Source organism: Laetiporus sulphureus (genome assembly GCF_001632365.1).
Source record: "Laetiporus sulphureus 93-53 unplaced genomic scaffold LAESUscaffold_38, whole genome shotgun sequence".
NCBI classification, from domain to species: domain Eukaryota; kingdom Fungi; phylum Basidiomycota; class Agaricomycetes; order Polyporales; family Laetiporaceae; genus Laetiporus; species Laetiporus sulphureus.
In genome coordinates, this window is record NW_024468547.1 from 57325 (window position 1) to 81744 (window position 24420).

A 24420-nucleotide genomic window follows, 5' to 3' on the forward strand; every position below is an offset into this window, starting at 1 on the left:
TGCGAATCAGCACAGCTAATGCGGCACAGACATGACTATTCGAGTCTCCTAGGCCCGGGTAATGAACGTTAGTAACATGATATGTATGCGCATACAATGCGTGCTCACCGATATCTACAAATCACACACGCTGTAGTGATAGTCTCAGGTCGAAGCACCCGCCTGTCCCGCACCAACACCCATAATCTCCCACATGACCTTCCCTATTACGCCCACGCCGTCGTTCCGCCACTCCGCCCGCTTCCGTGCGTCCTCCGCGATATCCTTGCCCATCACGCCCTTCCGCTCGCGCGCCTCGACGATCTTCTCCGATATGCGCTGTGTGAATTCTGGGTGTCCCTGCACTGTGAAGATCTGCACGTCCTGTGGCATGGGATGGTCTACACTGGTGCCGCTGGCGAAACGGACCATGCCCTGGTTGGGCGACACGGGCGTCGAGCCGAGGAGGTGGAACGAGGGCGGGACGGCGGGGACATGGTCGCGGTGCATCTGCTGGATGTTCTGGGTACGTGGCGGCATTGTGTCAAAACGGATCGATCTGGAAGGGATTGCATGGACGCACGAGCGTGGGTACACCGAGAAGAGTCTTGCCGATGTCGGTGAGCGCAATTTCCGTTACGCCGACTTCCCATTTGCCCCCGTTCGGTACGCATTCGCCTCCCATCGCTCGAGCGATGATCTGGTGGCCAAAGCAAATTCCTGTGCGTCGCACGATGAGCAAAGGAATTGGCAATTTAAGGTAGGACCATGAGAAGGGTGGATTCTGCCCAAGGCTGCACGAGCCATCCGGCATGCAGATTGTCTCGCTTTGTCGCTGTGTTGCCCCGTCCAAGGACCTTCATCATATTCATGTAGGACAGATGCCACCGGTGATTTCTGTCTTGCATGAAGATATGAAGGTTCACGGTAGCTTGGTACTGATCAGAGTCGCCAATAGTTGTTTTGCAATTGATAATAATCTTCCCATTGATAACAAGCGGGGAGCTCCAGATATTTGTCACACACATTCATGCAGGGAAGTGGCACTCCAAGAGGTCTTTCAGCTCGTCATCACAAGACATGATTGACCCGGTCCTTGGACTCCGTGGGCTGAATGAGCGGATGGAGGTAATTTATGGATGTATTCCAGACCAATGACCTGTGGTGTCATGCGTGTACACTAGATCTGTGATCAGTTGGTACACCCTAGCTTTCGGATCGCGAATAGCACCACGGCGTCGTATGATAACATATGACGAGGATCGAGAAAGGTCCTTCCTACGAAGTGTCCGCTCGATGATCCAGGTGCCTTGGCACGAGTCCACATATAACCCGCACGTTCAGCTCTGCTCTGTGCCCAGGATGGGGGCACACGCAGATTATGGACAGTACTCTGCTGTCGCGTGCGGGTCGGATCTGTCAATGTCATGAGGTAAAGAATACTCACCAATCAGTTTGATATAAGGCTTGTTCAGAGCAATATCGTGTACATAATCTATCAAGCGGTTGATCCAATCCACATTCTCGTACGCCGAAGCGGCTAGCGGGCAATGTCGATGAGCAGCACTTCAGAGAGTTCTTCACGGAGACAGACCAGATCCAGTCAGAATAATTGCCTGGTAATCGTCGACGTTCCGTGGATATTCCTGTTTGTTGCGAACATCGTAAGAATCTAGGATGTAGTCTGTACCGGAACCTAGTGGAAGAGAGTTCCGCAAGAGCGTGTTGAAGATCGCCGTATAGTCTCCGTCTGTGGATTGCACTGCAGGGATTGGCGTATCACATAACAATAGAGCGATCCGGATAGGTAGTGTCATGTTTTGGCCGTTCGTCAGAACGACGAGGCGCAGACGAACTGAACGGTACTATCTCGACCGACGGTGAGGGCAGCGATCGACTCTAACCGCGGGAATTGATGGTGTGATACATAACCATTGATTGGGCATCTCTCAAAGCTATCCTAATGGACTTGTACGTAGTCTATATATTTTGTTTTCTGGTTGTATGTTATTCTTCATGTCGATAAGTCGCAAATGGTCGTGGCCTTCTTCACCTCAGCCAAAGCTACTACTCTCTGTGCTACACCTTTCAATGGTTCATGCGTCTTGTCGAAGGTTGCAATCGTAGGCAGACAACATCGTCATGTCCAGGTATGAGGGGCGCCAGCGGACAAAATTATGTGAGCTTAAGATTTGGACTATTTTGATTAGAATCGGCTCGTTTGTGCTTTCGCGTTGTGGCGTACGCTTTGGCACCTGATGTAAGCGGCTTGCGCTTACAGTTAAGACTTGTGTTTATGACGCGCGCTTGTGCTCAGGCTGCGCCACCAAATATATTCCTTCATTTCCTCTCACCTCCGTGCCTACAAGTGCCCAGGTGTTCACTGCGCAGAGCCCACCTCCTCGATTCCTCTCTCAGTACTTCCCCTCTACCAGCCCAAAATGACATGATAGACCAGGCAGCAGAATGACAGTGGCGGTGGAACATGCACATCAAGGACACTGTGCATGGTTGAGATCTGGATGTTCTGTAAAATAGAATGGTCTGATGGTTTTCTGCTGGCCGCTAGTGTAGTTACACATCCTCCTGAACAATACAGGCATGTTCGCAGTGTCTGCCTCTCCTGCAGCATCCGTGAATGGCCCGGATCCAATGTCGGTCTCTCTCATAGTGCTGGGTGGTGATGCCTCAAAGATGCAGCATCGAGAAACCCCAGGTCATGCACTGTACATGGCTCAGAAACATGAGACAGGGCCGCTTTTGCTCTGCCAGTTGAGCGGCATCACCCGTTTGCGTGTGAAGGGTGCTCTAGCAGGATACATGGCCGACGGAATGGCTCGGAATGGAGATAGTGGTGCAAGCGCGCCTGCGTGACTCATGTGACAGATCGGAACATGCCGAAATGCGTCGTGTCAATCAAAGCATAAGCATAATCAACGACCATAGGCGAATAATCCTTTTTGAGGTGCATATATACACAGAAACGTGCCGAAATCAATGCGCTATCCGATTTTAACACCTAACTAGGTGAGCATAAACCGTCATTCTCGTTATCTCGAGCACAATATACTTTTGTCCGCTCGGGCGCGCCAAATCCAGGTTTCCCTTATGCAGGAACGGAACGAGCACTCAACACCGAAAGATGACGGTTGTGATCCAGCTTGAAGGAACTCGTTTTGTCGCCGGATACGACAGGGTATGATATGGTCCAGATGAACTTAGAACTTTGACCGTCAGGGACAATAGCGGAGCTTGTCCAAATATATTACGCCGGCTCAACTTCACTCAGCAGTCTTGGTACCAGAAGAGGTTATCTATCGCGCCCCATCCGTAAGGCTAACTATCTGGAGAGCACCCTCACTGAGGTATCTGTTCCATGTTCACCGGATCAGTTTTCAATGTGGTCTCGTAACCAGATCTCTTCACTCAGACTACCCCGAGGCGTCTGTACTGCGGTGGTGGGGTGTGAGTGAAGAGGCTTTGGTACGAGACCAGGTCCGCTCAATACTGATGCGCCGAACTTATCTTTCGATGAGAGTCGCGTGGGGACATATACGCTGTAGCGCCGACCTTCAGGGACGCGATTGCGTTCCCAAGCACCGCTTATCATGCTTCGCGTTCAAGCCCTCAGATAAGTGGGGCGCCGCGTATCTTGGGCGAGGGATGACGGACAGCCGAAAGCCAGACGGAATTGATCTGGCGCTCTGCTATTTGACTCCAACTTCTTTGGGTATAAAGGGATTGGAGTGGCTTCTTTCCTGTTTCGCCAGACATCTCGTCCTGTCGTCTTCGACTTCTTCGTTGAAGTCCGTAACCACGCTGCATCCGGATTTGCTCCCTCGTCCTTGAGGAAGAACCTGACTAGCATGTCTTCCAATCCCGTCCTTCCGCAGGGCGCAGGATATGGCGTCGGTGAGCCGCGATGCAGATTTATCAGATTGCAATGGCGTTGATAACAGGGCATCATTGTTGCAGTTGTTGGTATGTAGTCCGGTTTCTTGAACTCGCTGGTTGTGACTGATCATCGAACAGGCATTGGACTGTTTTTCAGCGCATTTATGCTGGGCCTGACTGCGATACAGTCTCGATATACTGGCTTTTCACCGAAGAATTCAGAAGAGTTCAATAGCGCCTCGCGAAGCGTTAAGCCAGGTCTGATTGCGTCTGGGATTGTCTCCGCTTGGACATGGGCTGCTACGCTGGTGTGTTGATGGTGACAGCACTCATTACGAAATAGTCTGATATGCTTGAATGATAGCTGCAATCTAGCGCCGTAGCATATGAGTATGGAATCTCCGGCCCTTGGTGGTATGGCGCCGGCGCGACAGTTCAGATTCTTCTCTTCGCTCAGGTCCGTATTTCCGCACTGCATTCGATTTCATTTCAGTGACAAGTCATCATATACTCGATGTAGCTTGCAGCCAAACTGAAGCTCAATGCACCGCATGCGCATACATGGCTTGAGATTGTTGCTGCCAGATGGGGCACGGTTGCTCACCTAGTCTTCATGTTTTTCGGGTAAGCAGAGTGTGCACCGAAAGCGAGGCTGTGATCTGATGACTTCTCGCAGGCTTGCCACAAACATCATCGTATCGTCCATGCTTATTCTTGGCGGCTCCGCAACAGTCCATTCGTTAACAGGAATGAACACACTAGCAGTATGTTGCAACCTAAAGCGGTAGCAGCATTTTTCTGATAGAGTCTTCCTAGGCCTGTTTCCTTATTCCAGTCGGTGTCGCCATCTACGTAGTCGTAGGAGGCATGCGTGCAACGCTATTGTGTGACTAGTGCGTATCATATCAACGCTGCCCCTCGACGTGTATGACTGCTTACCGTTCTCATCCCACAGCACCCACACAAGTGTTTTGTTTGCCATCATCTTCGTATTCGTTTTCACCGTGTACGCGACGAGTTCAAAGATTGGCAGTTTCAGTGCGATGCACTCGTTGTTGGCTCAAGCAGCGGAAGAAGCCCCAGTATCAGGCAACGCACACGGGTCATACCTGACAATGCGTTCCAAAAACGGACTGATCTTCGGCGTAATCAATGTCATCGGAAACTTTGCGACTGTATTCCAGGACCAAGCGGTACGAACCGTTCTTAATAACATGACTAGGATGAACCCATCTTATGTATAACGGTATTCTGGCAGTATTGGCAACGAGCGATCGCTAGTCGCCCTGCGACCTGCGTCAAGGCTTACTTGGTTGGTGGTCTTGCCTGGTAAGTCCCACCATACCCGCGTCCGCTCGAGATTTGTCCGACGCAGACGATGCAGGTTCGCTATCCCGTTCATGTTTTCAACTACCCTCGGCCTTTCTGCAGTAGCCCTGCGCAACGACCCCGACATGATGACTCTGACTGCTGCGGACGTCTCTGCGGGCTTGCCTGCATCGGCCGCTGCTGCGGCTCTCCTCGGACAGTCCGGTGCCGCAGCATTGCTCGTCGTGCTGTTCTTGGCAGTCACGTCTGCGACTTCGGCAGAATTGATCGCGGTTTCGGCTGTGTTGACGTACGATGTCTACAAGGTGATGCACTTCACATCATTCTTGAATAAATCCATGAATTTAATATTGCGCAGAGGTACTTCAACCCGAAAGCCACCGAGAGACAGATCCTGATGATGTCGCACGCTATGGTATGTCCTGGTCCGTGACATTCGTTAGATACAGTGCTGATGCGTGTGGCTAGGTCGTTTTCTTTGCCATTGTGATGGGTTTCCTTGGCCTTATCTTCTACTACATTGGCATCTCCATGGGGTGGCTCTACGTAAGTCAAAGATATGTGTTGACACTTGCATCTGAGTGATATCGCCACTGTAGGATTTCATGGGCGTTGTCTTGGGTTCAGCAGTGGTACCCATTGCTATCTGCGTCACTTGGAAGAAGGCGAACAAGTGGGGATGCATTTGTGGGGCCGTTGCTGGGTTCTGCTCTGGAGTTATTGCATGGCTAGTTAGTACTGCGACGCTCAATGATAGCATCATCAATGTCACGGTGGGCCCGATCTTCCCTTTATCCGTAACGTATCGGCCTAATGTTCATGATCAGACCAGCGGAGGCGACCATGAGATGCTATCCGGTAACTTGGCCTCCATCGGAATCGGCGGTATAGTGGCCGTCACGACTTCTCTCATCGTGCGTCGTTTCTTCTTCCGAAGTGCTTTCACCGTAGCAACTAATCCACGTCGACCGCAGTGGCCAGAGGACTTCAACTTCGACATCACGCGAGCCATCAATAAGTCTTCTACCAGCAGTAGCAGTGCCGATGAAAAATCTGTCGATGCAGACCACCAGGATCATTTCGATGAGAAGAAGCAGCACTCGAGCGACGTATCATTAGAGCCTGTCATCTCGGCTGAGGCAGCAGCCGCGGAAGAGGCCAAGGAGTTAGACCCCGCAGCACTGCAGAAAGCATTCGATCTCGCCGCGTGGTCCTCGATCGCCTTGGTGAGTAAACATGCGGTACAACAGAGTATGTATTGACCCCGTAATGTGCCGTCACATAGACCTTGGTCATGTTGATCATTATTCCGCTCCCATTGTTCTTCGCACAGACCATCTACGGCGTCCGAGGCCTGTCTGCATGGGTCGTCATCGGGATGATCTGGACCTTCTGTTCTGCCATATCGGTAGTGCTATATCCGTTGTACGAGAGTCGTACTGCCCTGGGATTGATTGGAAAGGGCATAATCAAGGTAAGGGCTTCTATTCGGTCACCTTCGTGATTGGTTGATTCACCGGCCGATTGATGTCTTTGTTCATTAGGATATCTTCATGAAGGGTAGCGGCAAGTTCGTTCACCATCTTCCGACGACACATCATGCTTGAATGATACATACGACACATCTGATACTCGTATTAATATGAGACTATAGCAATAACCAGACCAGGAACGAGCCACCTCTTACCTTCCGTTAAGTGGTTCGTTATTTTGATGTGATGTCCAAACTTCCCCGCGTGAAAGCAAGCACTGGATTCGTGAAGATGAAATGACCCTCTATGTTGAGGCGGCGGCCGCACAATGAGCAGCCCCAAGCCCCTCGACCTCGGGATTCTACGACTACGTCTAGCTGGTGCATTTTCACCTCATAGTGCCGCCGTATAGGGCAACATAATATTACTGGTCGGCGGCGACGATCATTCTGATTGGATGGATTCTGCTCTGAGTTATGCCGCCACAAGCTGTGGGCCTCGGTACATTTGCTCGTCTTCATCATGTTTGATTCACCTGAGACTGACATCTCTAACCTATGCCATCAGAATGTAGGTGACAGTGGTAATCGCAGAGGCATTCGCTCCTCTCAGTATTCTCCTGCCGCACAGGCTTTTCTTCAATCACGATGGACGGCAGCCTGGACCTGGACGAAAGCTCGTTCTCTGCCACAGAGCTTTCCCCCGCACATTGCAGGTCTAAACAAGGCGCTTAATGAACATAACATTGGTGTACGTGGGCGTTACATTAGCGTGATTTCATGCCACGCCGCTCACTGTGTCCAATAGATCTCGTCAATCCTTTTCTAGTATCATTTAATGCGCGTTCGAGCCTTTGTGACAAAAGCGTCAACATTTTATGCCGCTGTCTGCATTCTTACCCGCAGCCGGCCAAGATGGATCAAGAGTCTGAGGTGATTAAGGCTGCTGTGTGATTCCATGTATGTCTTCAACTTCATCATGGAACTAGTAGAAATTATCACTACATTCTATACAAAGCCCCAATCAGGTATACCAATAATCCATACTTGCATTCCAATTGTCGATTGAACTTTGGATCATAGTGGACGCGCTGTTCCCTCGAACGACGTATTGCGCATGTTGGAAATGGCGCCGCGCGGGAGATTTAGTAGAGAAGCTTTTTTGCCATATCCTCTCCCAATGATCGTGGGCAGGCTATTACGAGGACGGATCGTACTTTCAAATCAAGTCACAACACGCTTGAATGAATAGCCTCAAGATCTTCAGTAGCATCTGCATGGGTCCTCGTCCGCTTTGCTTGACGATTGCTTTTCGTCTTCGATTTTGACTTCAGTTGTGTCCTTGGTTTCGTCCTCCTTCGCCTCACAAATCCTTCCAGAATGTGCTCCAAGCCGCCATCGGACTCGAGAAAAGTCAGTGCGGTGCGACACTCAGCTGAGAATCGTGCAACTTCGCGATAAGCTATACTCCCCGTTACGTTCTATACCATGCGATGAGCAGAACACGAGCGACTTGAGGCGCTATGGGCATACCTTCAGCGGAACGAAGGGATCGCCGACGCATAGGGGCGATTCCATCCACCTGGATAGCGCACCCTTTCCCAAGCGTTTGGCAATTTCCTTCCGCGATAATGCACGAGCTGATTCAAAAGGTTGGGCGTCATCTTGGGAGGGCAGACGTCTCGCAATCCTTTCGTCCAAGGACTGTCGCTCTTCCAAGAGTTCCTGGCGCGCGTGTTCCGCAGCCGGAGATCCTGCATCAATTGGATGCAATTTCTCTATGTTGGCATCGAGCTCGAGAGCCCATCCTGGAGAAGAGCTTCTATCTTCGGTGTTCAATCGGTCTAAGGAATAACCTTCGTTTTCCCCATCCTTGACGGAACGCAACTCTTCGGGCGTAACTTCAGGTTTGAAGGGCCATCCCACAGGAGGTTTTCCATCTTCGGTGTCCCAATCGTCCGGAGAGGTTTCTTCGTCCTCCTCGGCCGTCATATCCTCGGACGACTCTTCTACGAACATCTCACCTTCGACCACGTCGTCCTCTACAGCAGCTGAATTCGCCCTCGCAACCGCTATCAGTTTGCCATCCTTCTTCGATGTTTCATAGCGAGCAGGGTCCTGACATAGCATGGCCCAACTGTCTAAAGCCTGTTCTCTCGTTAGAACGCCCCCGTGAGAAACGCTCATAACGGTGGGCCTGTACTTGTGCTCCACACCCCAGTAGCTTCGGGAAAAAAATACGGAATAAGATAAGGCACTATTCCAGCGTCCACAGAGCGTACTTGAACCAATCCTTGAGCACCTCTAGCAGGTCGATCTCTGTCTCAGACGGTTGCCAATTGACGACTTCGCGGAAACGAAGGTCACATTTTACGCGCGTCACTCCTTTGCTCTTCTTGTTTTTGATCGCTATCTCAGCATAAAAGAAGCTGTTTGCACCTGAATGCATCTCCTTAACGCCGGCTTGTAGATTTGGCAAGAGTCCACAAATCTACAGCCGCGGACCTTAGAACACTATACACAACTCGTCGATTTGGGAGCCTTGAACGCACCTGGAACCACCCGATGGTCATCAACGTAAGTGCATAGCTGCTGAAGGTGGGCGACCCGTTCTCGCCGGATGGGTCATTCAATCCTAAGGATTTCGCCCATGTCTTCAGAAACCGTATCATGGGGCGTAGCACGGGGTTCAAATCAAGGTAGTGACGGATCAACTTCGAGTTCACCAGCCCGAGTCGTTCATTGACGTTGATGTCGCATGCCAGGCCATTCACCGGATCCTTGCATTTGACTGTGATACAACGTGTTCAGCAGCTAGATCATCGAGCCTTCAGTCGGAAAACAGACCAATAGGGACAGAAGCACGAGAAATGCTCTGTACGTTCCGGAACCTCGCCTTGCGCATGACCCTACCGAGGGCTCTGAAAAGGACGTGAATATGAGAGAACGGACGGGCGTGAAATGCGAGCTCACGCGACGTCATATATCGCTGCATCGAAGCAGTGAGCCAATTGCGAACGAAACATGAGGACCTACGCACGAGGTATCCCTTTCTTGCTCTCTGCCTGTTCGAACCCTTGCGGTCTGTCCTCATCCTAGGTACCCACGGGTTCAGGGAGAGTAGTGTATTCATGTCGATCGAGTATAACTTACAATGATAACAATATCGATATCGCTAGTGGGAGAATCTATCCCAGTGCAAACGCTACCAAATGGCTCGAGCAAATATAGGGGCTTATAGTTTTTTGCAATGATATGCTGCACACGCTTTAACGTCTCCCCTCGCATCTTGTGTACCTCATCTGGGACAGAAGGAGGCTGGCAACTCCATTAGACAACCCGCGGTTGATCACGATATAATCTCATACCAGCAATGCGTTGAGTGTTTCTTCGTCGATTGAGCGAGTGTCATCTCTCTCGACAGGAACCCATCCAACCGTGCTTCCCTCGTATCTCCATCGCAGTGTCTGGCTTCGATTGGCCCCGGTTTCGCTCTGAACAGCAGAGCTGTGGTATCCACGATTAAAGCCGGATGAGCCTGAGCGCCGCATGGACGATTCCCGTCTGTTGGCATGATATGAGGAAGTTCGCGTCCCGTCTGAATTGTCAAACGGCACTGTGCTCTTCCTTCCGCGACGGGGTGGCACATCGTCGTCATTTATGTCGATCGTACTGTCCGCGTTGTCGATTGAAGATTCTTCTCCTCGTCGACGACTGAACGGCACATCTTCGTCCTCGGTGGAGCTGGTCCTTTTTGAATCGTTGAGCGACGCCTCCCCTCTCCGTCGACGACTGAATGGCACGTCATCATCGTCCATGGAGCTCATCCTGTCTGGGTCGTCCACTGGCGCCTCTTCTCTCCGTCGACGACTGAATGGCACGTCTTCATCGTCCATGGAGCTCGTCCTTTTTGAACCGTTGAGCGATGCCTCTCCTCTCCGTCGACGACTGAACGGCACATCTTCGTCCTCCATGGAGCTCGTCTTCTTTGAATCGTTGACTGACGCGTCTCTCCGTCGACGACTGAATGGTACATCGTCATCATCAGTGAAACTTGGTGCTGTCGTCCGCGCCGCCGCTTCACCCCCAATGGAAATATGTGGTGCCCGATCTCTCAGTGCTCCACCTTCGTGCGATTGGGCGAGATCGATATACGGGCCGAAAATGTCAAAAAATGGATTCCCTGCCTTGATGATGTGTGCCGTCCGAGACATATAGTAGAAGAAGTATTGCATCATCGCCTTCGACATCGAGCCTGCATGGTTCTAGATTATATCGTAAACTACCGCGCCTTGTCTCAAATAGAAGAAAACACGTACTTGCGTGAATACGAACGGGTCCTGCACGACGAGGGCGTCCGCCAACCATCGCGTGGGGTTACACCAGTTGCCGTCGATCTCCCCGACAGAGTCATTGTAGACATCTATAGGAAACACCTTCGATCTCGCTTCACGACGGGAGAGTGCGTCACCCTCACGCACAGAGAGAGCATGCGTCTTGACATATTGCATGCCATTGATGAGCGATCTGAGATGGACACAGTAGCTATCAGCTTTTTTTCATGACGATCTTCGCGAGTCGTGACCCTAACCTTGCAAAGTTGTACGAGTGCATGCCGATTGTGGTGGATGTTTTCGGACGAGGTGGATTCCAGAATGAGACATCTATCTGATATGGTGCGTGGTTCCATTGGAGTTCATCCAATACCTCATCTACAGGACGATAAATTCCACGATCCCAATACGCGAGCACCTTTTCAGAAACTTCGTCGGCATACATCTGGGGAACCCAGACGTAAGCAGGGTCGACATCCTTTGTAGGAGCTGTCCGCTGCAATGATTGCATACCAACGCTTTGCTACCACGGTCACGTAAAATCAGTCTTGAAAACATAAGGCATCAGTCAGGCGACCAAAAGTGCTTACCTGGTAATACTGGATTACCATAAGGGCAACGCACACCGGAGATAAGTCATGTATTGCCAAAGAGCGCGCCCATAGGAAGTATATCGAGGTGAGGGTTTTGACTTGTATCGAATAGTCTAAATATGCCTTCAAAAGCTGCGTCAGCGGGAGGATGGTGGGTCCCGGCAATGTCAGCTTGAAGTCAATAGGTGAGGTCCCATGCAGCGTCGGCGGGTAGCACAACTCCTTCGTATTAGCGCGTTCGTAACGGGGCCATTCCTTGACGGTTGCAGGAGAAGGGAGAATCGGCTCATCATCTTCGAACTGCAACGTCTCTTCCCATGACCTGAAAGATGGCTCGTGGAAGTAGCCCTTGTACCCCACCTTGAGAAGAGCATTTGACACAGCACTGATTTTCAATGAGTCAGGATACCATGCGAAAGCAGATTCGAACGTACACAGGGTCATAGACCGGCGGTAAATCTTGTAAGTCATCATGAGAGGACAACCCTTGCGGATGTTTTGTGTCCTGAGCGAACAGCGTTATCAGAAATATACAGAGCGCTTCATAAAGCCCTCTTACCACAATAGCGTATTCGAGGGGGGCATGATGCAAATCCTGCCCATACCGCCACATACTGATATCCTCTACACCGTACTCATCGCCAAACCGCGACTTGACAGTTGACTCCAGACGAGAGCGAAGACTGTCACGCTCGTTCATGCGTGCTTCAGTCGAAGTGGACCTCTAAAGCTCTGCATAAGATGAAGCGATGACGATGGAAAAATGATTTTATACGCACGGAAAGAAAAAACTCGACATCCTTCTTGTACCTGATATGAAACTGCGGTTCTTCGCGCATTTGCGCCTTCCGAATCGTTTTAAGTTGCTCCTGGTTCAAAGGACGCACGTATGGTGTGTATAGGGATTGCTGACGACATGGAGGCGCGTTAGAGAACAAACGCTTCGGCTGAATAGGCGTGTTGTTTCTGCTGCAAAGCTTTAGACATGATTCGTACCAGCGGATTGATGCTGTAAGCCGCAGAGACGAAAAGTTCATGCAAACAAAGACTATATTTGACTTGCGGTATGGTGGTCTTGTAATAGCCAGATGATAGGACGTCGCTGAGCCCGGGCAAAAACAGAGGAAGGGCGCCACAGCAGATACAGCGGCGGTGAATCGGAGTATGAACATCGACCAATTTGGCATAGGATTCCCCTTAGAGGCGCCCTTTGCAAATTAACGTAGGCAGCTTGGCGGAAGTTCATGCCCAGAAAAGGTACAAAGTAACCTTTTTCAAGCCTTTGCTCGAGATTATTTACTGGGTTAGCTTATGTAAGCCTAAATTTCTAACTCCATTCCTGCAATCGAGGTGTCGGGCATTTCCCGCTACCCTAATGTTTACACTCCGAATCTACCACCGCGATGCGACAATTTCCCAAAATGTGTAAAGCTTCAACAACTCCGACGATTTACGATATTTGCTCATCGTCCCGAACATTGACGAGTGGCCTTGCCTGAACCACCGCCGTCGATGGCTATTGTTTGGTGATTGCCTATGCGTACAGTGTCGTAGCTTCGCTCGTCAAATCTTCTGTCTACCTACGTACTCGTTCAGAGGTTGCTGTCGGTCGTAGAGGTGGCCCAAATCAGCCGCACAATCTTATGGTGGGTGTTCAATCCACAGCCATACCTTGCCGCGGCCTTTGACGTGCTACAAGATGATGGAGGGATTGCTATCATTGTCGTTGGCTGCTGCGAGTGCAGCTCCCATCCCCGTTTCGAGAGACACGTCGCAAGATAGCGGATTCGCAAGTAGCTATGGTGGCCAGAACAGCGTCGGCAATGGTCCAAACAATGTTAGCAGCAGCTTAGCCACGAAGTCGCACCCCCACAAGCATCGTCGGTTGTCGTCCACAGGACAGGCGAGGAGACTGAGCGATGCTCGAGAGGCAGCGAGTCGACCGTCGTGCGTGCATTCCAATCACCAAATCCGCCGTGCATACATATATCTTCCCACAGGCCTATAGGGCTCTCCACAGCGGCGGCGGCACTTACATCGCTCGCGAAGCTTTCGCTATCAGCCACGCCTCCGCCCCAGACAGCGACTACCCTCGTCTCAGCATCAGGTGTCATCCATTCCTCCTCGTCCGCAGCAGTGTCGCAGCAGAACGCGAGCAATGAAGTCAGTGTCAAGTCAGAAGAGGTTGACCGCTTGCCCACCAAGACAGATATTGCCGGTGCCGGCATCAGCATTACAAGTGCCAAGGGCAGCAGAGGGAAGAAGAGGAGCACGATCCTCAAGTGCGAGAGCTGTTCGAAGGCGTACCGCCATCCGTCTTGTCTAATCAAGCACCGCTGGGAGCACTCACCACATTGGCGAGAGGCGTCCAAGCTCCTGCTCAGCAAGCACCAGCAAGTTCAGCTGCTTGAGGTAAGGTTTTTACTTATCGGTCGATGGATAAACCTGCTCACCCTCTCACCGTCTCACCACAGGCAGCGGCCATCCTTTCACACCTCTCTCCCTCCTCGCGGGGCGGCACCTCGCTCCCAGAGGACCGTTCGCTCTGGCCGTCGTTCCTCTCTGGCGGTCTGCTACCGCCGCCGAGCCCAGTGAACACGATCCCGCGCTCATCCTCCGCCGCCGAGCCGTCCGCACCGTTCCCCTCTTCCAGCTCGGTACCTGCATCGTCCGTGTTCTCATCCTCGGAGCGCTCAGGCCCGCGCATGCGCGACTACTCCGTCCTCGCCACAGGCGGCATCACCCAACTCCGTCCAGGCGTGCTCGCAGTGCCGACTGGGTCCCAAAGTCCCGCCATGCGCGCTTCGCCATCAGACGAGAACCCGCTTCAGCGATCCGCCGCTGTGCCTGTGCCCACGCCTGAGCGCGAGCCACTGAGCTACAGCTTTGCGAGCCAGCAGTCGGACACCTGGAGTTCGCCCATCTCGATTGGCTTCGCGCAGTCGTCCTTCCGCTCGTCGTCTGCATTTGAGCATTCGTACTCGGAGGGCACTGGTGAATGGTCCATCCCACGCTCATCGATTCGTTCTTGCTCCCGTTCGCGCAGTGGTTCCGTGTCGGAGAGTGACTATGTGGACGTGGATGGAGATGGAGATGACTATGGCATTGCCGGCAGGCATTACGGTTTCTCGGCGAGGTCGCAGAAGGTAGACGAGGGTATCAGGGCTGTTAAGGTCGGCCATGACAAGATCGAAGAGGAATGGGACGGGATGGAGATGGAGATGGAGATGTGATAAGTGGAGCGCGGGTCAATGAACGCGCGATGGACGTTGGTGGAAGTGACGAATGAATCGTGAGCGTGGCGAATATTCGAATATTCATGTACAAAGTATCGATTTTGGTGATCTGCGATTGAGAGTTATTTATCATGTCTGGTTCGCTCAACTTATATGTACCTGTACCATCTTGCGAAACCGTTCCTCATCTTTACCTACCGGGCTGTCGGATCCACTCTGTACATAGGAATTCCCTCATGTGGATGGATGAAATGAAATGCAATCGCGGTTATCGATCTCAATCGGACCTCGATATCAGCGATAGAAAGAGATAGCAATGCATTGAAGCCAAACCCAAAGGCGAAAGAGTAAAGCTATTGATACAGTAAGGAAGACGCCGAGAAACCATCCGCTCACGCCTCCGTCGCCTGTCGCACAAGTCTGAGTGCCTGCTCCGACCGCGGACGAATATCACACTTGAACGGGCTCGGCGTGCGGAACACGGAATTTTCGAACGAGATTGTGGGCTCGATGACGTTTCCCTGCGCGTCCACGGCCTTCTTCATATCGAGCGTCGCGACCATCGACGCCATGACGATCCAGAGCGACGACTCGGCGAGATGATTGCCGGGACAGCGCCGCCGCCCAAAGCCAAACACGTAATTGCGCGGGTCGCGTCGCCGCGCAGTGTGCTCGTCGACGGTCTCGAGGTACCGTTCAGGGAGGAACTCTTCCGGGTTCGGGAACAGCTTCGGATCGCGGATCATCGTCCTGCAGCGCCCAGCGCCCAATCAGCAAGGGTGCAAAGCGAAGTCGACTCCACGGCGTGACTCACCAGACGTTGCCAAAGACGAGAGAACCCTTGGGGATGAACATGCCGTTGTAGACGTCGTCTTCCATCAGCCGGTGCGGCAGGCTGAGCGGCACGGGTGCGCCCCAGCGCAGGGACTCGTTCATGATGGCCTCCAGGTACGGTAGCGAGGGGCGGTCTGCGAACGTCGGCAAGCGGCCGGAGCCGACGACTCTGTCCATCTCCTCCTGTGCCTTGACGAGCTTCTCCGGGTGCAGGATCATTGCAAGAATAAAGTGGTCGACCGTCGTCAACATCTGAGCGCGCGAACATATATGAGCGTCTGAGCATCTGGAGCCGCTGCGGAAACTCACGGTGTCGATACTAGACGCGTAAATAGAGTTTGCCGTCCACTTGATGTCAGACTCGCGCTGTGGATCCGCCTCTTTTTCGCAGCGCTCCTGAAGGTCCTCCAGCAGGGTCGAGCAGAATGAGGGAACAGCTGTTCCATCGCGCTGTCAAGGAAGAAGCTCCATAAGCGCGCCTTATTATTATCGCATCCTGTAGCAAAAGACATACCATGCGCTCCTTGACCCATTCGTACGGCCTGTCGACGAAATTCTCCAGCTTCGCCTTCCATGTCGCTGCCTTGCGCTTGAACGCACTCCCAGGGAACCAGTCAGGAAGGTATTGCACTGCGTGACGCGCTCAATGAATGACAGCGTGCGGAGAAAGTTCGGTGGCAACTTACGCGCTGGGATGATGTCCACGGGCCAAATGCCGCCGCCAGACGAGATGTCGTTCGCAAGGATGTTCACGACCTCGTCCGCCATCTTGATGTACTTGTCTTCGTTCGACTGCACGTGGTACCCATAGACCGTGTTGAGCGTCATGCTGCCCGCATACCTTCAGGAACATCATCCGCTCAGATCGGACGTCATCAGGAAGAGAAGTGAAGCATACCGCTGGATGTTTCCGGTGTAGTCTTCTGGGCTCACGAGCATGCGTTTCAGAAGATCCTTGACTTCTACCTCCAAGAGAGGCTCGTATCGACGGATGCTGGATATCCCGAGCGCCTGTTGCATCAGACGTCGGTGCCGACGTGTTTGGTCACCATATCGTGCAAATGCCACCTTAGGAAAACGTCGTCACTTCACCGTCTGTACATTCTGTGGAGGCCTAGCTTACCATGTTATTACATCCACACCTAGAAGCGCCCGTTAGCGTGTTTCACGATTGTATGACGATCCCGAAGCACGGAAACTTACAGTTCTCCGGCCATGACAAATCCTGGCCGATCAGAGTATATCGCACCGCGCTTTTCTAGCAGTTCGAGGGCGACCTCGTAGTCGTTTAGGAAGACGAGGCTTTGGCCAAAGACATGAATGTAAACAATGCTACCTGCGCATGTGAAAGCGTTAGTCTCCGGATTTAAAAACAAACACAGCAATGATATGTAAAGATATGTCGCTGGGAGAGCAAGCGTCAAGAAGATGTTTCAGTGCAATGCATCGATGGCTACAACGACAGCTTCGCAGGACGTTCGCTGTCAAGCTGACCGCTCTAGTGCGTGCGCTTACGTCCAGCTTACGACATAGTCACATTCTTCCAAGATAAACTGGTACACAATCTGCAGCGAAGCGTCTTGTGGCGTCCATGAGCAGGCCACAGCGAAGTCTATTGGATGCAAATAACGTATCAAAATTCAACCCACCATATTCTTGTGCCCACTTGGACGCGGGCAACCATAGTTCCCGCGCAACCAGGTTCAAGATGTTGCCAACGATGGGCAAAGGCTTAGGACCAGGAGGCAAGTTCTTCTTGGGCTTATTCAAGTATGTCCAGGTGTAGTATACGGCCGCCAAGGCAAGGGCGAGCGAGATGATACCCATCGCGAGATAGAGATAAGTTAAGGCAAGGGAGTGTGCAACAGGGATAAACGAGCGGAGAGTGCGACTTGATTAGCGTCCACCGACGATAACGGCGGGGTCAGAAATGGGAAGTCGCCTGCGAGCTGAACTTGGCCAGAGTGACCTGGATTAGTGGGGTGGCAAACGAATGCGCGTTGGCGGTTATGAAGGAATCAGAAAGTCCAGACGCCAACGGCTGAGGATGGTGGAAGAAGCCCAAGGATAAGGAACGCTGTGTTTCGGGCTAGTCGAACGGCGACGGCATTTATATCTGGGCTCGCGCTACTTACGTTGGACGTCTTCGGGGCAGATGAGCGTTAATGAAGTTGATCATGACACGCGTCAGAAGCAGAGCCGAGGGGAGGGAATGAGCTGGCCACGATAGGGTCGAAATTGCGCTGATGCCATGGCGACTTGGGCCGTCTGGGCCGCGCAGAGCGACCGGAAAAGTTAAGAGGGATGCGCCGCATCGCCAAAGGACGCAGCGTCCTGCAGGTGAGAAGCAGCGGACTAGCCCCCGTGTCCCTTGCGCGTGCTGCTTATTCCGTATCTCCGCCCTTTCTGATGGCCTTGCTCGCGTTGCGAACAGCACGCCAGGCGTAATCCTCACTCGCTTGGTCGTCGGCTCGCACAAGGTTGCAGAGACGCGACCTGGGGCCTGCCATCATCACCGGCGCGATCCTCTGACACTCATTCAGCATTCGGCTTTGCCACAGGAGGGTTCCGAGTCCGTCACCCAGGTCATGAAAAGTGCCAATCGCAAGACTACGGGATCGCCTTCTGAGATACATGTTCAGCCATGCAATTACGCATCTGTTCGTTCACTGTGCGCCCTGGCTTTTTACATGTCGAGCGACGTCTGCGCACCCCAACGCCTGCTCTCCCTGCTTTGACCGTGTCGCCGTCAGCTTCGCGCACCCGGATGCAACCCACTCGCTCTTCCATACGACGAGCGGAGCTCGTTCGCACTCCAAGTCGACCGCATCAACAAGATCAACCGTTGCCGCGTCGCAGAGGCGCCGCCGTCGTTCGGGCCTATCCATACATACATCGCCGCTCGCCGACCGTCGTGCGCTCAGACGCACGTTCTCCCCCACCCGACGAGCGACAATACCACCACGACATGCGCGCCATCGATGGGTCGCGGCGCAAATGCCCAGCGCGTGCATGCAATGCAGGGAACATGAACGCGTGCAAGTCTTAGGCCAAAACGAGACCACCCGCGCGCAGGTCGTACGTTTCACGGTCAGTCTGTATGTAATTGATTATCGCGCTTGCATGCGAACGCAGCCATCGCTCGCAGCTCGCGCTCATCTCGTCACGCGCCGCGAGCGTTCTGCTCTCGAATCCCAGTGCGCTGGGTCTGTTCGCGAGAGCGATCGCGCTCACATGGTACGCCGTCCGTTCTGATGTGCGTCGGCTGCCGATCTCACGCATTCTGGCCTCACAATAGCAGGTATGTGATTCAAACTTCCATTTCTCCCCTACCCCTTTCAAATGTTCCATTCAACGATTTCTCCCCTACCCCTCCTCCTTCCCGAAATATATTTCTACTTTAACACAGCCGAGATGACCGTGAGCATCGAAAGCAGTGCACGGGTGTGCATTTCACGCACGTGCGTTGCCGAACATCTGACAGTTCGACTGTGGAAGGTAAACTTTAGCGGGCTGTGTGCGCGTGCGACCACAACACGGACGCGTGCTTACTTGGCCAGTATACAGTGTTGGCGCGTCGACGCGTCCAGCTAGGTCCTCGATTCCTTGTGTTGCCGACTGCCAACGATCGTGAGGGCGCGTCGCTGCGACGGCATGCGCTGACTCGAAACGTACACTTTCCAGGAGATGATGATCGCGTCTGCAAGAGACGTGAGTGACGCGTGTGGGGCAGCACGCAGGACGTACCAGGCCAATATATGGCGGAGACGAACGATTCGCACATCGTGCGCGATTTCGCCCGACTCGACGTGCCCTTGCGCGGGCCAGTCCTCAATGCACCGGCGGGCGACGACATTGTGTCTGCGTGAGGTTCATCTGAGCGGACGTCTGGGTTGAGAGAGGAGAGGCTCACGAGGGAGCGGATTGGGCAGGTGAGTGCCACGGGATGGTCGGGTCGGACACGACTTGCAAGAGCGGGCAGTACGGGCGTGCGCTCGAGGACACCCGCACGCGGTGTGGGATGAAGACGGTCAATAGGTGAGCGCGGAGTGAGCGGTGACGTGCACGTACGTAGCGAAGGCAGATGAGGCGCGATGGGCGGGATGACGTGCCGGTCCTGCAATCGAGTCGCCGGCGGCGGGGCCGGCGACAACGTGCGGACCGTACAACTGTGAGGGCGGGAAAGTGGTGGCTGTGCGCGGCGATTTGAGACGGTCAGTTCTGGCAAGGACCTCGGCGCAGTGGGCGTGCATACCATGTCGGGGCCTGGCATTTGACCGGGCTGTGGAGAGTGGGAGGGGGTGAACGAGGGGGGTCAGTTAGAGAAGCGAGAAGATGGAGGAGAGGAGGTGGGGGGGGTGGAGGGATGAGGGATGCTGACCCTGACCAGCCTATTTATTCCACAGCTCAGGACATTCACGCCTAGACCCCTGACTCATTGGACACCCGAGCATCTGAAGGGAAATGAAGAAGCGACGGCGTGCAGGTCAGCAGGCTCTGTCATCAAACTTCTGTTCGGCAGCACGGAGCATGCGTTGCGCCCCAGAATGCCTGTACGTAAATGTATATCGGACGCGGCGATAGCACTGATGAACTTTGCCTATGTGCATGTTCACAATCAGTACGGGGACCTGAACGCGACTGACCGCATGTTCGTAAGGGCCATGTCTGTACCTGCTCGTCGACGGTCGTATTCAATGGCGAGGACGTCCCTCTCCCATGATGAACAATGTGGGCGATGTCCACACGTCAAAAACGGCAACACCCATGCATCTCTAACCCACTCAAAGCAGCCCGCCAATTTTGCTGCGAAATGAGCTGACCGGTGTCTCGTTCTGACACCGCCACCTTCCGGAAGTTCAACCGCATGCACAGTGCACCTGAGATCACTTATCGCTATCCGCCATGTTCAATAGATCGCAGAGTCTTGAAGATGGTCCGTCGTCTGAAGACCCTGGACGCCATGGGCATATGGTGCTCTCGGAGGCTGCGAGCAAGCCTACGAGGATTGAAACCATCGGTACTCACCGGAACCATTAGAACGGGCACAGTTTGTGTAAGGAAGACTTCCGCGTGGTCTCCGCCATTATTGTCATAAGGTATAGCCATGACTCATGAGGACGGAGATGTTCAGGTGACGGCACTTCGGGTGACTCGACGCAAGATGCTCATAATATGACTCCGAAAGCAACACTTCTTTCGGATGATGGATGATGGACTTTGGAGCTAGATGCAAAGGGTGATGGGAAGGTTGGTTCATTGACTCAGAATGTGAACCGCCCCCCTCTCCGACCACCGGCACGGTGGAGCTCACTCTGTGCAATATTACACTATCAGATGCAGCGCAAAGGAAGCTACAGCCTACCGAGCGACTTGCTCTCAACTTCAGTGGGTTCTGGTGAGCGCGCTATTGGTTGAAGATTATCATTCCCTCGCAGAATCAGCGGGCGGCTCCAAATTTGTACAGGAGAACAATGGGCGGACAAAGTTTGACAAGGCCATGATGGCCAGAACCTGACCTCTGCTTCTCGGAAGAATCAGTACCCCGTTGACCGTGTGGTCATAGTTTGATGACTTGAGAGTACTCGCAGGAAATGTTCCGGTGTATTGGTTCTAAACAAATCATAGCTTAAAATATGCAGACAGATGTACGGAAAGTTTCGACTGGATGGAGTGATGTAAATAACATCGAGTGCTGTATCTGTTGCATTGAAAGCATGCCTGCTTGCAGGAAGAATCACGACGCGGAACACAATTTGATAATCGATTTATGAAGAGCCGTTTTAGGCCCGGTCATCAAGTGCGAAAGCACCCACGAGATTGCCTTCTCGTGACCAGACTCTCCATCCCAACCAGTCGGGTCGATGAATCGCACATGAAAATCGCTGATCTTACCTGCTTGTCACACGGAAGGTTCACATTAGAACTCCGCAGCGGCAATAGGAATGCCCCCCGTTGTCTGGGTCCGAGTCTGATGGCTCAGTTTAGAGCAGTGCTTTCACACCGGTGTGAACTTGGAAGCAGTTCGCACTGTGCAGAGGAAAGTTCTGGTGCAGGTTCAATCCTCTGCCCTTTGTAATCCGAAGTTTTCTCATTATTGTTACATTATGCTTAAGAGAATCACAAACTGAGGTCGACTCATGTCCACCTGTGGCACAATATACGCCAACGATCCTCCACCCGCTCTCCTCGCCCTGGCGATATGTCTGCGCGTCGATAATTCTGCCGCCATCAGCTTTGTATGCCCGGATGTAAAACCATACAACACCACTTGCCGACCGTTGCGTCTACTCAGAGGCACGGTCTCGCATAGCCCGTCAAGCCAAAACATGCCATCGGGTTCAGCATTGTTCACGCGCTGTCGACGCGCCGCAACACAGAGGCACGGTGCAGCGCTGCACCTTGCGGAGCACGCGCCTCGTCTCGGCGAGCTCGTCGTTCAGGTCGCCCGCCTCGACCGTCATCTCGTGCAGCCGGCGCATGCACGTGTGGAGCGCCTCGGTGAGCGCGTCGATGTCGGCGCGCGAGGTCGCGCTGCACGACAGCGAGTTCTTTCTTGGCGGATGCGAGCTTGGCGGGGAGAGCTGGGGAGGTCATGCGGAAGGTGGAGGTTGGGGTGTGGCGCCGTGAGTAGGTGAAGTGGATTGGGGGAGAGAGAACGGTGCGGTGAGTGTGTGGGCGTGCTGTGGTTGGTCTCTGTCCTGCTAAATTCAGTATCTGAGTCGGGAGGTGCCCCGGTCATGATCGAGTCCTTGTCACCGCTGGCCTCGAATGCAACATGCTCCCCTAGACCGACCCCACCGTCCGCGGCAGGCCACGATCGCCCTCTGTGGCTGCGGATGAACCCTCGTAGCCTCCTGTTCTCCTAATATTGCGCGACGTGCGCCGAAACAAACCAGCCTGCAACACAACAGCGTCAGATGCGGCTATTCAAGAGACGGTGAGCCGTGATCACCGACCGGCCGCGCGATGAATACAGGATGCGTATGAGATGACGAGAATGGACCGCGGGACGCGACGGCTCGTGCAGATGACACTCCTGCGCACGTTCTGGCGAAGGAGACTGCGTGTAACCATGGCTTCGGCACGCAGTAGGTCATCTCGCTGGTTTTTTTGCGCCATTCTAATCATGATGTCCGTAGGATCGCGAGCGCGACAGTCACGGTCGTGATCAGTGCCCTATGCCTTGCTCCGCAGTCCAAGGCCACGGACAGCAGGAGGGCGACGAGCGCAGGAGGGCCTGTCAAGGCCGAGCCACACGCGCTTGCAACCGATTTTGGCCGTCTCTCGCCGCGCACTTTGTCGATTGCTGTATCCGCACAGCCAACCTCTCGCCGGGATCTCCGTACACTCCGGGCATCCACGCATCTCGCGAGATCGACGGCATTCTCGGTGCGAACAGGGCGATTGAGCGCAGGCTCAAGTGAAGGATGGAGTTGCTCACCTTTGAACTGTTTCCCAGCACTTGCTGCCGGTCAGGTGAAGTCATGGTCCACGCCGCGGTCGCGCACGCTCACTGCCTTGCCTCGCAGCAGTGCGGGCCCGACGCGCGGTCTTGTCTCTGAACGAGGCGGCACTGACGCACCGCAGCGCGAAGGGGCTGGTGAAGGACTGCCGACGGCGTGACCTACTTGAGACGCGGAGACGAACGAGATGCGTGGAGAGTCGGACGGCAGGGAATGGATGGCAAGGGATTAATGGAAGAGGCGGGCGAGGGCATCGTGGGGAGTTCAGTGGCGGATGAGCGTCGCAAAGCGCGGGATGGGATCGAGGTATTTGCGGGGAAAGGAAAGGAGGGCGGGGGCATGTAGAAAGTAGCTGGAACGAAATGGAATACAGCGCATTGTAGTTGAAACGAAAGCGTGCTTACCAATGAGCTGCAACGCTCGGCGTGCCACTGTAGCTAATGCAACCGCTCTCCGCTCTCTCCAGGGCATCATCTCCAAAGCGTGCCACTGTAGCTAATGCAACCGCTCTCCGCTCTCTCCAGGGCATCATCTCCAAGATACTGCACGGTCGTACCTCCGCTGGGATCATGTGACAGTCACGGCGTCTGCGCGTGTGATAGTGGGTGCAACGCGGAGAGAGACGGCGAGCGGAGTGGGCAGCGAGGGGATTGGGCGACGACGCGATTGGCCGGCGAGAGGAGTGGACGGCGAGAGACGCGTCGGGAGAGATACGCATGGTGGACACAGGTGAAGAGAGACGACGATGGGCGCCTGTCTGACAGGCCATGTTCGTTAGCGATGGAAGGAGATAGCAATGCATTGAAGCCAAACCCAAAGGCCGAAGAGTAAGAGTAAAGCTATTGATACAGTAAGAAAGACGCCGGGAACCCATCCGCTCACGCCTCCGTCGCCTGTCGCACAAGTCTGAGTGCCTGCTCCGACCGCGGACGAATATCACACTTGAACGGGCTCGGCGTGCGGAACACGGAATTTTCGAACGAGATTGTGGGCTCGATGACGTTTCCCTGCGCGTCCACGGCCTTCTTCATATCGAGCGTCGCGACCATCGACGCCATGACGATCCAGAGCGACGACTCGGCGAGATGATTGCCGGGACAGCGCCGCCGCCCAAAGCCAAACACGTAATTGCGCGGGTCGCGTCGCCGCGCAGTGTGCTCGTCGACGGTCTCGAGGTACCGTTCAGGGATGAACTCTTCCGGGTTCGGGAACAGCTTCGGATCGCGGATCATCGTCCTGCAGCGCCCAGCGCCCAATCAGCAAGGGTGCAAAGCGAAGTCGACT

At 53.7% G+C, this 24420-nt stretch overlaps 11 protein-coding genes across 11 annotated transcripts; 6 read left to right on the plus strand and 5 right to left on the minus strand.

Annotated features, from left to right (window-relative positions):
* Positions 1-144: 144 nt before the first annotated feature.
* LAESUDRAFT_704263 (class I glutamine amidotransferase-like protein) lies at positions 145-1877 on the minus strand (the record flags this gene model as incomplete). The annotated part of the gene is made up of 4 exons (XM_040906544.1): positions 1574-1877; positions 1427-1519; positions 563-699; positions 145-501 (listed from the first exon to the last, which is right to left on the minus strand). Exons 1-4 carry the CDS (start codon positions 1794-1796, stop codon positions 145-147), a joined length of 810 nt encoding a protein of 269 aa, XP_040761359.1. The 5' UTR covers positions 1797-1877.
* Positions 1878-3845: 1968 nt separating this feature from the next.
* Positions 3846-6809, plus strand: LAESUDRAFT_761720 (urea transporter; the record flags this gene model as incomplete). Its single annotated transcript, XM_040912970.1, has 17 exons — positions 3846-3891; positions 3955-3960; positions 4012-4181; positions 4238-4330; positions 4394-4497; positions 4550-4637; positions 4690-4766; positions 4829-5066; positions 5132-5202; positions 5258-5507; positions 5561-5617; positions 5671-5748; positions 5802-5975; positions 6030-6116; positions 6177-6428; positions 6488-6676; positions 6747-6809. 17 exons carry the CDS (start codon positions 3846-3848, stop codon positions 6807-6809), a joined length of 2043 nt encoding a protein of 680 aa, XP_040761360.1.
* Positions 6810-7630: 821 nt separating this feature from the next.
* Positions 7631-12703, minus strand: LAESUDRAFT_814502 (uncharacterized protein). Its single transcript, XM_040914588.1, has 15 exons — positions 12380-12703; positions 12160-12324; positions 12035-12105; positions 11598-11985; positions 11265-11530; positions 10993-11200; positions 10042-10938; positions 9827-9991; positions 9714-9768; positions 9647-9662; positions 9521-9594; positions 9226-9464; positions 8956-9164; positions 8207-8897; positions 7631-8154 (listed from the first exon to the last, which is right to left on the minus strand). The coding sequence occupies exons 1-15, from the start codon at positions 12635-12637 to the stop codon at positions 7903-7905; spliced, it is 3954 nt and encodes a 1317-aa protein (XP_040761361.1). The 5' UTR covers positions 12638-12703; the 3' UTR covers positions 7631-7902.
* A 348-nt stretch (positions 12704-13051) lies between these two features.
* On the plus strand, positions 13052-15112 carry LAESUDRAFT_814503 (uncharacterized protein). Its single transcript, XM_040914589.1, has 4 exons — positions 13052-13246; positions 13300-13547; positions 13601-14012; positions 14075-15112. The coding sequence occupies exons 1-4, from the start codon at positions 13244-13246 to the stop codon at positions 14831-14833; spliced, it is 1422 nt and encodes a 473-aa protein (XP_040761362.1). The 5' UTR covers positions 13052-13243; the 3' UTR covers positions 14834-15112.
* Positions 15113-15228: 116 nt separating this feature from the next.
* On the minus strand, positions 15229-17653 carry LAESUDRAFT_704269 (cytochrome P450; the record flags this gene model as incomplete). Its single annotated transcript, XM_040906545.1, has 9 exons — positions 17316-17653; positions 16874-17002; positions 16794-16812; positions 16569-16738; positions 16357-16511; positions 16185-16300; positions 15980-16120; positions 15651-15922; positions 15229-15586 (listed from the first exon to the last, which is right to left on the minus strand). The coding sequence occupies exons 1-9, from the start codon at positions 17495-17497 to the stop codon at positions 15229-15231; spliced, it is 1542 nt and encodes a 513-aa protein (XP_040761363.1). The 5' UTR covers positions 17498-17653.
* Positions 17654-18239: 586 nt separating this feature from the next.
* On the plus strand, positions 18240-19047 carry LAESUDRAFT_728901 (uncharacterized protein). Its single transcript, XM_040909538.1, has 3 exons — positions 18240-18760; positions 18819-18907; positions 18969-19047. Exon 1 carries the CDS (start codon positions 18315-18317, stop codon positions 18717-18719), a length of 405 nt encoding a protein of 134 aa, XP_040761364.1. The 5' UTR covers positions 18240-18314; the 3' UTR covers positions 18720-18760; positions 18819-18907; positions 18969-19047.
* A 53-nt stretch (positions 19048-19100) lies between these two features.
* Positions 19101-20016, minus strand: LAESUDRAFT_728903 (uncharacterized protein). The gene is made up of 5 exons (XM_040909539.1): positions 19732-20016; positions 19584-19664; positions 19391-19531; positions 19348-19370; positions 19101-19275 (listed from the first exon to the last, which is right to left on the minus strand). Exons 1-5 carry the CDS (start codon positions 19926-19928, stop codon positions 19124-19126), a joined length of 594 nt encoding a protein of 197 aa, XP_040761365.1. The 5' UTR covers positions 19929-20016; the 3' UTR covers positions 19101-19123.
* A 105-nt stretch (positions 20017-20121) lies between these two features.
* On the plus strand, positions 20122-20522 carry LAESUDRAFT_329264 (uncharacterized protein). Its single transcript, XM_040902039.1, has 2 exons — positions 20122-20223; positions 20293-20522. Exons 1-2 carry the CDS (start codon positions 20218-20220, stop codon positions 20485-20487), a joined length of 201 nt encoding a protein of 66 aa, XP_040761366.1. The 5' UTR covers positions 20122-20217; the 3' UTR covers positions 20488-20522.
* A 1161-nt stretch (positions 20523-21683) lies between these two features.
* Positions 21684-22580, plus strand: LAESUDRAFT_328995 (uncharacterized protein). Its single transcript, XM_040902038.1, has one exon. The coding sequence runs from the start codon at positions 21811-21813 to the stop codon at positions 22306-22308; it is 498 nt and encodes a 165-aa protein (XP_040761367.1). The 5' UTR covers positions 21684-21810; the 3' UTR covers positions 22309-22580.
* Positions 22443-23358, plus strand: LAESUDRAFT_728906 (uncharacterized protein). Its single transcript, XM_040909540.1, has 2 exons — positions 22443-22761; positions 22813-23358. Exon 2 carries the CDS (start codon positions 22852-22854, stop codon positions 23095-23097), a length of 246 nt encoding a protein of 81 aa, XP_040761368.1. The 5' UTR covers positions 22443-22761; positions 22813-22851; the 3' UTR covers positions 23098-23358.
* Positions 23359-24014: 656 nt separating this feature from the next.
* Positions 24015-24368, minus strand: LAESUDRAFT_659117 (cytochrome P450; the record flags this gene model as incomplete). Its single annotated transcript, XM_040904789.1, has 1 exon — positions 24015-24368. One exon carries the CDS (start codon positions 24366-24368, stop codon positions 24015-24017), a length of 354 nt encoding a protein of 117 aa, XP_040761369.1.
* Positions 24369-24420: the final 52 nt, after the last annotated feature.